Source organism: Amphiura filiformis, chromosome 8, assembly GCF_039555335.1.
Source record: "Amphiura filiformis chromosome 8, Afil_fr2py, whole genome shotgun sequence".
Lineage (NCBI taxonomy): Eukaryota > Metazoa > Echinodermata > Ophiuroidea > Amphilepidida > Amphiuridae > Amphiura > Amphiura filiformis.
Genome location: NC_092635.1, coordinates 49,065,136 through 49,077,916, shown reverse-complemented (window position 1 = coordinate 49,077,916; position 12,781 = coordinate 49,065,136). Strand labels below are relative to the sequence as shown.

The window sequence follows — 12,781 nt, the reverse complement described above, 5'->3', positions numbered from 1 at the left end:
GCAAAAATGTTCATTTTGGGGGAAAATCCAACAAAACGGTTTTTTTTACCCAATTTGTTTTGTTTGGGGAACGTAACAAAAAAACAATTCTTGAGTAAAAAAGTTTTTTATTAATTTTTAAAAACTAGATAGAAATGTCCGTTCTTTTTATTATTATTATTTTTTTTGTTTGACCAACAAATGGTCAAAAATTTTCAATTTTGCAAAAAAATTCATTTCACCCAAATTTCAAAAAAATTTGGTGAAATTGATCAAAATTCAAAAGAATGAAAAACCAAGTCCTAGATATTTATATCTGCTCTCTATACAGTATTGCATGTGCTGGTGCGTGTTAATGTTCCCGTTGACGCATTAGGCGGTCCTAACTTATTATTCAGTATTATTCACAGTTATTCATATAATGTTTTATGACTTGTACATTCACTTATTGTAGTATATTTATGTATATAATTGTCGTTGTATTCGCATGCAGTGCTTTTATTTATTTCAGCTTTCGTGCTGAGTGCTATATAAAAAGCGTTTGATCCGCTGAGTTTTTACTTGGCCTACAGGATTGGCAACTATATTTTATAATAAATAATAAGGTATAGGTCCAAAGAAAGAGAATTGTGATTTTGCAAGTTTGTCGTTAGAATTTGGTGCAGTTGCATTGTAGTAAACTTATACGCCATACAAACATACGGAACAAAATCATGGCACTATCTATAAATAAATCAGATGTAAAACACAATGGTTTGTGAAACAATACCGCCATTGAAGCAGTCTCCCGCTTTTTATGTATTCAGTCCTTTGTTCTTATATAGCCTATTTATAGTCCTGAACCTTATATATTGTGTATACAATACAATATTGGTTACTTGCCAAACTCTGCTTTTGTTGTATTGTGTGACAAATAAGAAATTTGTGTCGATATTGCATGTACATATTGCTGACACCTGTAGCTACGAGCGTATTAAAAAAAATTATTGTTCAAAACTCAGTTGCAATATATCGTCTATCTTATAGTATAATAGTACACTCGATCTAATTTCTTAGTCATTTATTTTCGATTCCGTATATAAACTACCGTAAAACCCCGTCTACAAGCATATAATAGTGTTTTTTATAAATGCTTAATTAATTCGAAGCAAGCGTTAATATATACCAATACACTAGATCAGTCTTAAAATAATACTTGTTTGTATGCTTGGATCCGTAATTTATTTGCTCAAACTCCATAATGGCGACTGGATTAATGTAGCTTTCATCAGAAGCACACTATATGCTTGTAGACGGGGTTTTACGGTATTCGTTTTGATGAGGTATACTTTTAATTTTGATTAATAGGTGTGTACTATATATATCACCTTGATTTTTAACAAGTATAACTATTCAAATTGATAAGATCTCAAACTAATTATTTGACAAATTTGAATAGATTCTCTTCATTCGTGAAAAGTTCATTTTAAGAGTGTAGTGTTCACGTATTTTCTGTTTTGTAGGGGTAATTAGCATCCAGTGTGGTTTTTATAGGGTCACGTTGACCCCACCAGTAGAAAAATACCTATCCCTGAAATGAATCCCTAACTCACTCAAATAATATATCGTGTTCTACATTTTGATTAGGCAATAGAACCAAATTTAATAGTTCGATCTTTCGTCTTCGGTCAACTATCGCGCTTGTATTGAATCAATTAATCGACTATTGTTAATTGTGATAACATATTAATGAATCTTTGCATTCCATATAATTATTTAGTTGATAGCAGGGATGTAAATCTTCAGGAATTCTTCAAGATTTCAGGAAACTTTGCTTGGATCTACCCTGTACAAAGTATAGGGAAATACACATTTTCAGGAATGTTAAAGCAGTTTCGGGAAATGATGTCGGTGCATGTTTTCATCCCTGTGAGAGTTCATTAGTAATAAGCGCTGAAGCCGGGGCTGAAGCAGCATCACATCGGCGATCGATGCAAACATCGAACATAATATTTGGTAGCTTTTGGTTGTAGTACCTTACTCTGCATGATGTAGGGCCTACATGTAAATCATCACTGTGTATAATTTACGTGTATAATAATTCTATTTTCTTTTTCTTTATCAACTTGTAAATACTTGTATTGTGTAATACAATTCCCATAGTCTTGCCATTATTCACTTGTATAATAATTCTATTTTCTTTTCTTTTTATAATATCAACTTGCAAATAATTGTATTGTGTAATGTAATTCCCATAGTCTTGCCATTAGTATTCGATGAACTGAATGACCTAACGGTTGTATCTATTTTGTAGTATGTAATCTATAGTATAAATATTAACTAATTTCTCAATAGTCTCGCAGAGAGCGGCAAAAAGATAAGATAAAAAGAAACAAAGTACAAAATATCATCAGTCAATAGGATATGATACGACTGCTATTTACTTGTTATCTGTATCAACTTAAAGTAGCATTCGACACATTTTAAAATAAATATTTTTAAAATTATTAATAGGACTATATTATTAAATTATAATTAATTGTATAATTTAATTATAATTATATAATAAAATTTAATTAATTTAATAGGACTATTATTAATAGCACTATTTATTAGAATTATAATTATTAATTATAATTACTATTAATTATTAATAGGACTATTAATTATATTCCAAATTTGCTGCCGAATTTGACACAAAATGTGTTTAGAAGTGCAGATCTTCGCGTAAATTTGCTCTAACGAGGCAAAATCGGTCCATTTTTTAAAAACATTTTTGAAAAAATATTTGTACAGTTATCTTTATATAGTCTGTATACCTTCCTTGAATCAGTAATTCAGATATTGTTTTCATTGTAACTCTAAATGTAATCATGGTAATAATGAGAAATATATAAAAGTATACATTTTCAGAAAGGAAATGGTGCAAGGAATCCCCGGGAAGGAATCCAACTAGCATAACAGGTTCCTGCAAAAATTACAACAGTTTTTGAGAAAATCTAAAAAGTTGATTTTACTTTACTGACTCGAGGAAGGTATAGATACGGCATTTTACTTTGGAAGCAGACGTGATTCAAAACCATCTGCGTAGCTACCAAGTAAGAAGGCAGTATCTCCTATTGCTATTTATGGACAGATACTGTGTTATTGCATGGGAGCCTGGATGAAAAGAGATAACAGGTCAAACCGGGATTTCCCTTTATAGCCAACATTGCGCAATTTTCACAGAATGGTTTTTTCCAAAATAGTGTCCAGCAATACAAAGCAGGTCACAAGATTGATGGCTTAATCATTTTTGATCATTTAATATCTACTAATGATTTCAGGTATAGCCAATGTTGCGCAATTTGTTACAGAAAGGTATTTTCCGATATAGTGTCCAGCAACAGTAGGTCACAGGGCCGGTTGATGGCTTAATCAGTTTAATATCTAGGCCTACTAATTATTTCAGGTATATCTAATAATAAACATGATAAATCGCCACTCGTAACACAATGCCTATATGTTTTAGCTTTTAAAATATTGGTGTCTCTATTTAAAGAAACAAATAAAAACCGAATTGCACCACTGATACATATTAGGTTTTGCATCCATATGAAAAAAATGTGCGTCTTTACGCCCAAACGACTTCAGCTATTTAAATCTTAGATCCATCCTTTGCGCTCATTTTAGTTATAAAATTTTTACCCCAGCACCTTACCCGGGGGTCTGACCGACCATCAAATATGACCATAGAGGGAAAGGGGGTTGGTGAAGCCCACCATAGGTTTCTACAGTAAAATCCATGATTTTCATTTCCCTCTTGTAACATTATCTTTTGCTTAGTCCGGGGGACCACTCACATAAATGGGCTGTACGCATGCGTGACAGTTATGAACCAGGCCAATTTACACTGATTTCAATGGGGCTAATTCCCGGGGGGGGGGGCACTCCAACTTTGGAGGTGACGCGTATGTAGGGCTGTTAAGACCCCCTTTTTCAGCATCGCTGTCACCCAAAGACCCCATATTTTTTTACGAACACATGCTCTGTCCATGCTCTGTCACCCAAAGACCCCCTATTTTTCCATTTGATCTGTCACCCAAAGACCCTTGCAAGTCCAATTTGAACAGCAACTTTCATTTATCATGGATTTTGTTACTTATTTTGAAAAAACAAGGAAATTTGAAGGCATTTAGAACTAAATACTCAATTTTCGAGGTTTCTGTGGCGCTTTTTCGGCTCTCACCCAAAGATTCCATTTAAAAAAAGATCATGTTCTCACCCAATGACCCCATATTTTTCACATTTTGCTCTCACCGAATGCCAAAAATCATGCTCTCACCCAATGACCCCATATTTTTTACATTTTGCTCTCACCGAATGCCCCTTAGTGCGAAAGTGCCAGCCCTACACCTATATCCATTTCATATTGAAGTGCCCCCCGGGGGCTAATTAGGTATTCATGCGGCCATATCTCGGGCCCTCATGATCCGATTCTCACCAAATTTGGACTGTGGATGTTTTTCATCATGTTCTACTGAAATATGGTCATGAAAATGCTGAAATGCAAAAAAGAAAATTTTATGACGTCACACTTCGGTACTCTATTAGTACCAAACATAACGGTATTATATGTTTATAATTGAAGATTCGCCCCCCCCTCGCAGTCCATGTTACAAAATACGGGCTCGGTAGTTCTAAGGGTTCACTCGCACGTAATGAATTGGTGTTATATCAATTCGATGAAACGTATTTAACTTTTACCGATGTATCTCATGTATCGTAATGTGTAACCACGTGTTTCCATGATGTTCAAATATTGCTCTTATAAATAATATTAAAACAACGACCATTTAAATAGCGCCTTTGTCAATAGTTACAAAGCGTGCATTTGTAAATAACCCCGTCTCAAGTTCTTTAAGGGATCTAAAATGAGCGTTTATTGCGTCTCGACAGTATTTTTTGTGGGACATGAGAGCACCTCAGACCTATCGAATTGCATTCTGAATACGAAGCATGTCTTTCTGATATCAAATAATTTTAATTTTTTGAAAATCACAATATAATACAAATTTTATGACAAATTATTAAAATTTGATATTTCTCACATTTTTGATAAATAACAGTCCTCGAAGTAAATTATATAAATCTAATGATATATTCTTAAAGTGTATGTAGCAGGGAGGAAAAGCCGACGGTCAATTGAAAATTTTGACCTTTCGTATTAAAGATATGGATTTTTTCCCCAAAAGACCTAATTTTTTTTTGTGTTTTGGGAAAAAATCCATATCTTCAATACGAAAGGTCAAAATTTTCAATTGATCGTCGGCTTTTCATCCCACCTACATACACTTTAAGTATAAATCATCAGATATACAAAGTTTACTTCAAGTACTGTTAAATATCAAAAATATCAATTTTTAATGATTTGCCATAAAATGTGTATTAAATTGCGAATTTCAAAAAATCAAAATTATTTGATATCAGAATGATATTCTTCGTATTCAGAATGCAATTCGATATGTCTGATGTGCTCTAATGTCCCAAAATAAATACTGTCCGAACGTTCATACCCCAGCCCTTAAGACACTGTCACCAAATGACCCCCTTTTACAGGCATTTTGAACAATAATCTTTCACCAAATGACTCTTAAACAATGTTAAAATTCCCAACTGCTCATTAAGTTTCATGTGTGCAAAAGGCTCTGTTAGTTTTTATCCAAATATCGCCAAATTCATACGGGAGATCGAGGAATCTATACGAGGAGTGTTATAAACTACATTAGGTTGAAATCGGTGAAGAATTGGCTTCAAAATCGGTGAAAATATAAGGATTTGTACTGTAGGCCTACTATTTTATTTTATTTGTCTGTTTTATTTTTATTTTTGCAAAATAAAGTAAGTTATAAAACGATATATATATTAAAATGACTAGTTCTATTTTATTAATTTAAACACAAGCATTTATTTACTAAATATGTTCATCCAAATGGTCATTGGTGTTATGATAAAAAAAATATAAATACATGAGTCATATGGTATACATGTATAGCGTTTTAGAACTATGTACATGGGCAGATTGCACCGAATTGCTAGAAATGGTCCGGGAATAGACCATTGTGGAACACTATAACGTCAACATAGTTCTTGTACAAAACAAACAAGTTTGAGTGTGTAGATGCTACTTAACGACATGCCCATTTCGTATACTGCATTCTATACCTATTTCATCGTACACAACTGGACGTGCTCAAATCCACTAAAGCTTAACCCCATGAGAACTATCTGCCGATTAGGCAAAATGAATGTTGTGTTCAATTTTGAACCAATCAAGGAGGGTATTAATAAGATCATCTGCAAATGCAAGTTTGACCATAAATAGTCTAAAGCCTAGTCATAATTGGCTATTGAAATGAGCATTTCAAGATATCAACCAATTAGAAATACTGTTATATTACCAGTAGTGTCCATAGGGGGTTAAAACAAACCTTGTGCAAGAAAATGAAATCAAACCCATAGCCTCTAATTTACTTGCCAAATAACCAATCTAAAAAGAATGTTTCACAAAGTTAATGCTTTGGACCTAACACAAACAAACATGACATATGTCCCTGACCATGCTGACTCACAATAATTATCATCAATTGCCTATCTGAATTATTATTCATCATGTTATTTATTTATATCTACATTTTTGACAAACAAATGATCTTCAGTATACAATGATAAAATAAAATTGCCTTACATTTTCAATCTAATGAATTGGATATTATGACAGAGAAAAGACGCACAACAAAGTGAATATCAAGATTGTAACTTTAAACTTGATCGCAAAGGCACTCGACTCCAAACACATAGTATATCCATCGCGATCCACTTCAGTAATTGCACACAGTTGAGCCTCTTTACACTCTCCTGTGCATTTGGTGGCATCATAATTTACCGAATTATGCAAGTAATAGCGATCAAAAGTTGGACTATCGTCTGCTTGAAAAGATTCGACAAGTTTGTGCATGGAAGTTGGCGACAAGTCGTCGAGGTTGTAAGATTCAGAAGCTTGGTATTGACTCTCCCACACGGGCGCATCTTCTTCAACAACCTTTGAAAGATCCAGGTAAAATTGTTCCCAATCTAGAAGAGTGCCGTCATTTTTATTATATTTGAACAGACGGATACCCGGATTATTAGCGCCAACGCCTCCGAGAGTTGTATTCCATGGCGTCACTGCAGGACATACAAAGACTGCGCTCACAGGATCTCCATCTGAAGTTAGAAATCAAATACAAAATAAACCGGTGTGCTAGTGGGCGATGTCAAATAAGGCCTCAGCACACTTAACAGAAATTCGCTGATCACTTTCGCCCAAAACATCATACTAGCTCATACAAAATTAGCATAATTAAGGGGTACAGCAATATAAGAGCAGAACCCCAATAAACCATCTAGAAATACCCGTCACACCCAGGGCCAGTTTGAGTTTTAGTATACAGGTATAGGTGAAACCGTCACCATTACTATTTCGTTGATGACATGTGATTCTGAAGAAGTAAAGACTCCCACATAATACTATTCGAGTCCGAATTAAAAAAAGAAAGACTAGATTGCGTATGACGTCCTGTCAACCATACCGAAATGCCGTACTGCGCAGGTCAGCATGCAGACTTCTCCGTAGTCCACTTGCCCATTTTGCAAACTCTGGCCATTACATTTAAGCATAAAACTCTGATTTATATTGATTTGTGTGCAACTGATAGATTTTCACATCTGTATCTGATCTTTTCAGTCACCGCACTCCCTCTGTTTGTTAGCTTCCCAAGTGGACTACTGACTTTGCCTTGCGGTTAAGATTTTAACACGGGACTCTGATGTCGACAGAGGGGAAGTTCTTCGCTAAGGAAAAGAGGGCAGAACTTGATGCACGCCGAATCGGTATCTGCCTTGTGATTGGTCGCCCATATCTCGCTATTGTTTAAATCTTCCGGGCCCGCGCCATTACCATTAACTACACCGTACACAACTATCTGTGGTATTTGCGGCGCTTTTGTGTTGACGCGAAAGTTAATCTCTCATCAAATATCTAGCGCGTCTTGTATATACCATGCTTAGTACTTCTGGTTAATGGACTGTATAAACAAGTATGCTTGATTGTGTGTTTTTAGAGAGCAAAGTCCCGGGGGTAAAGTTCTGCTTAAAATTCAAAGTCCATAGTCGGATTTTCGGGGTTCGCTATCAATAAACTGGTAGATTCCAAAATCAGAATTGTTCAGTATTAAAGTGAGCCATTATAATTATGCAAGATAATGTTGCATTCCGTTACTTTTATTGTCACTAAGTATCTGATATTTTTAACTCTTTATGACCATTTTACTATTGAATACTTTAATTTTAATAAACATCATCAGTATAATTTTGAGTTCAACGAAATGGGTTCATCATGACTAATAATAACATATTTTTAATAAAATTCGACTATGGCATAGTCTAGTCAGCATGCCACGTCAGACGCAAACTAGTCTTTTTAATTTCGTCTTTGATTATAGCTCCTCGAGAATCAACTTGAGACAACCTATCATCCTAAAGAGTGGTAATCACAATAATTAAGCCGTATTATTTTCCGGGTCACAGTTTATTAAAGGTTTTTACTTTTATAATGATCACTTACTTTGGCTATAAAATAGTTTAAAGCTATCAGTATGCTGATGTCCATACAACTGTCCAGCGATGACGTCATAATACTGTTGGATAATCTGATAGTATCGGACATCGTACTGGACACCTTCAACGTCTTCGTGCTCAGTAAACCAATATTGACCAGCATGCCTTTCAAACCCTCCCGGTGTCACGTGACCGATGATCAGTACCTGTGTCAACATGGTAAATAAAAACACAATTACGGACATTATTCTAATGAACGGCTCTTTTCAGATCCACCACCGATGCTATGAATTAATATTAATCAAGAATCTAGAGGTTCGTGTGGCGTACTACCATTTTCCGTTTCCGTGTTAATTTATGGTGTGTATGAATGACAGCCAGTGCCGACTTTCGAGAATACACTCTTGCTTCTCATCTCAGGTAATATTATTGATTTCATTGCTGCCCTTGCTGCTGCGTCGGCACTCGGCTGCATTTGTAGGAATGTATATAACACTAAACAAGCATGATGAGACACTAGCAGATTGACGTGGTTCCAATTGAGCGTATTAACTGAAACAGAAGAAGTTTTGTTTATATCTGAATGGCGTCCTACCTTTTCACCATTAGCTCTGGCTGCCGTCAATGTCTCCTCCAACCATTGAAACTGATTAGCAGGATCAGCGTCGTTCTTTGTCTCTTCATCTTTGTAATAATAAACGGTATTCATACCAACGATACGAAACCCTGATATCGGATCCAAAGTGGTGTAATATGCAGCTGAAAATATCAAATAAATGCTATATCATAGTATACCGTAAAAACTCGATAGTTGGCATATGTGCTTAATATCGAGTGGTATTGAAAACATGAAATTGTACCAAAGTCCGGCGCTTTACCAACTGAGCTAATGGGGTTGAGACACATATTTGTAGGTTTACTTGTTCGTACATAACTGTGTGTATCGATGATTTGCTCAAAACCCTTTACACTTTTGTGGATGGAGTCTTCATGTTTGCATGTATTAAAAGCGATCGATAGTAAGCACATACGCTAACTATCGAGTTTTTACGGTAAGTCAACATTAGAACGGTGTTATGTTTGATAGATAATAAGTTAAGAATCATTTGAGAGGTTTGATCAGAGATATAGGTTTCTTATAATTGGCCCCTTGAAACCGTTGATGGCTTTTTGGCTCGGCTAACTCCAATCAGGTCGGAATTAGCGAAGCCAGGCTACACAATCGTTCTCGCTTTCAGTTTTCCGCTGCGCTAATTTCGGCCCTGATTGGAGCAAGCCTGGATTGGAGTTAGCCGAGCCAAAACGCTATCAATGGTTGGAACTTGGAAGGGGCCAATTATAAGAACTCAATAGGATTTATCACCAGGAGCCAATCCGAGCCATACAAGGGACACCAAGACAACAGTAATTTGACGTATGCCTTTATGATTCATGAATCGTTTTGGTTATTTTGGCGTCATTCACGATTTCTGCCAAAAATCGCCGTTCTCAAAATTTCTATTTATTTACATGTACATTCTGCTTTGACACCTCAATAATAAGGTATTTCTTATATTAACTTCCATAGCTACTTTTATTACAATAACCTGACATGAATTTGGGAAACACATCAACAAACATGACAACAAAATTAATGATATGAAAACAGAAGGCAAAAAGGATGTTTACCATTTTGGAAAGATTCTAGTACACCAGTATATCTCCCTAACCACGAGTCCCAATATTCACTGATTTCTTGATAAATTGAGTTCGGATGAGGCGGCATCTGATTGGTCGGATTGTAGTCATGGTTACCAAGAACAGGAAATACCGCCGTATCGGGGAAGACATCCATCAGGAGATTGGTGAGATTATAGACGACGTTCAAGAGAAGCTCCTCTGATTTACGATTGCCGGGGACATGCGGATAATCGTCTCTATAAGATAGAAGAATGTTTGAAGTATTTATGATGTAATGTTGTGACATTAATATTGTTCTCTATAATGACATTCAGATTAATCAATGATATAAACACTGCATCACAGAAAATAGTGGCATGACCGACGGGAATTATATAAATAAACATTATTTTTTTACCAGGTTCGCCGTAGCAAATGATAAAGGAGACAAGCAGAAAAAGTGATCCCGCCTGGGAATCGAACCCAGGACCTCAGGTTTACGAGACCTGTGCCTTTACCACCCGGCAACGGGAGCTTGATGATTAGGCTGGTTGAAATTCGAACCTATAATCTCCTGTGCCTCAACCGAGTGGTTAAGGCACAGGTCTCGTAAACCTGAGGTCCTGGGTTCGATTCCCAGGCGGGATCACTTTTTCTGCTTGTCTATTTTATTATTTGCGACGGCGAACCTGGTAAAAATATTAATTTAAAATGTTTATTCAAACATATTAACCAACCACACGCCGCATATCATAGTCCAACATATATTTTTGTCTGCTATGTTTGATATTAAATGCATGTCTTTGTTTTTTAAACGATCGTTTCAACCTAATTGTTCTTTTTTCTATGATAAAAATGGAAGAGAAAAAAATTACGGTTAACCACAAGAAGAAGTAAGACGTACCCTGTCCATACGATGAAATCCGGATCGGGTGCGAATCCCTTCATGGCGTACACTGATGAGTTGATGAGAGCCCAAGGTGAATCGCAATGATAACTTCCCCATTTACCGAGTGGGTCGGTGGTTCGGCAACTGGATACCGGGTAGGCACCGTCACCGTAAAATATGTCGTAATGGAAGTCTGTCACGTGCCAAAAGGTTCCTGCAAAAAAGTTTTACCGACATGATCAATAAATGACTCATAGAAGTATGATAATAGAAATATAATGTGTAAAAAGGACTCTTTGGAGTCTTGCACGTACCCCGTATTCCAGAAAAATACAGCACTATGTTTTTTAATTAAAAGAATATTATCCTGTTTTGCCAAATGAAACGCAGCTAAATTTTAATCTTTTATTTAGTTCTAACTGGCAATAAAAGTTAAATTGTAATGTTTGGTCAATTTTTGGAAATAAGGGCCAAAAACATGCGTTTTTAGGGTGTTTTTCGTATGCTGTGACAACCAAGCCCAAAGACTTGTATAAAGACTAATTTCAAGTTATGCATTCTAACTTTTGGAAAACACATTTTCTTGTATTCACCATAACCAATTGTCAAAAATAACATAAAATATTAAAATAAAAATATAATCAAGATTTTGAACTTATGCTTAGACTTGTGCCAAGTCCCAATATTAAAATTTGACTTTTATTGCCAGTTGGAACTAATTAAAGGATTGGGATTGGGCTAAGTTTAATTTTTCAAAACAAGATACTATTGTTTTAATTCCAAAAAAATGTGTGTTGTATTTTTCTGAAATAGGGAGTAAAACCATAACACGTGAATAGGCTTAGAGAAAATATGTCAAAGTTGGCTATTACTCGGCTGTTCCAGTTGAAATCCATCCATCCCCTAATAGACATGGGTTTTATTATTCTTTTATATTTTTATTTTTTAAACCTTGCGTATGTTTATTTATTTATTTATTTAATTTATTTATTTTTTATTTTTTTATTTTTTTATTTTTTATTTTTTTTGGTTAAAAATTGGTATAGGCATATGGTTGCAAAAACAGGAAAAAGTAAGTTTAGAGAAATTTAAACCTAGTATTATCATCAAAATGTCCATAGTTTGATTTGCAAATTGGCATATGCTGCTTTGCTACAGTAACAATATCCTACTGAAATACAACATTTACGGAAACCACTTACCCGTATCGTCAGTTTTTTGTATGGTAGATTTCCCATTGGCATAATCTATACACAGCACTATATACAACAACTTTGCCACCAAAATCCACCGCATTTTTATATGATCGGGACAATTTATTTTACCAAAAAATATGGCGAGTTCTAATATTATGGAAGAACACGAACAGGAAGTTTCAAGTTTGTTTGTGAAGTTGCTCAATACGCCTCTACTGCAGTGTAACGTGTATAATGTACAAATAATAAGTTAGCATTGGAAGCATTAAAGTCAAATACTGCTGATTACTCAAGGATGATGTCATGGTATAAATATAAATAATCGGGGAATTCCGCAGGTAACAATTAAAGGCCCTTTCAGTGATTTCACAGGATCATTAAAAAAAATGGAAATTTGTCAGAGTTGCTTAAAAATAAAGAATAAGTCTACAGAATTTCATTA

General features: G+C 35.1%; 1 protein-coding gene across 1 annotated transcript; it reads right to left on the bottom strand.

The window, feature by feature from the left end:
• Positions 1 to 6,566: 6,566 nt before the first annotated feature.
• On the bottom strand, positions 6,567 to 12,528 carry LOC140159147 (acid sphingomyelinase-like phosphodiesterase 3b). Its single transcript, XM_072182507.1, has 6 exons — positions 12,346 to 12,528; positions 11,159 to 11,357; positions 10,264 to 10,511; positions 9,191 to 9,354; positions 8,603 to 8,801; positions 6,567 to 7,203 (listed from the first exon to the last, which is right to left on the bottom strand). The coding sequence occupies exons 1-6, from the start codon at positions 12,437 to 12,439 to the stop codon at positions 6,710 to 6,712; spliced, it is 1,398 nt and encodes a 465-aa protein (XP_072038608.1). The 5' UTR covers positions 12,440 to 12,528; the 3' UTR covers positions 6,567 to 6,709.
• Positions 12,529 to 12,781: the final 253 nt, after the last annotated feature.

Bases quoted from the DNA above. Each gene is read 5' to 3' on its own strand.
- LOC140159147 (XM_072182507.1), bottom strand. From the start codon at position 12,439: ATGCGGTGGATTTTGGTGGCAAAGTTGTTGTATATAGTGCTGTGTATA. The intron at 11,358-12,345 runs GTAAGTGGTTTC...ACTTTTTTGCAG, and splicing joins ACAAAAAACTGACGATACGG to GAACCTTTTGGCACGTGACA. The intron at 8,802-9,190 runs GTAGGACGCCAT...ATGTTGACACAG, and splicing joins CCAGAGCTAATGGTGAAAAG to GTACTGATCATCGGTCACGT.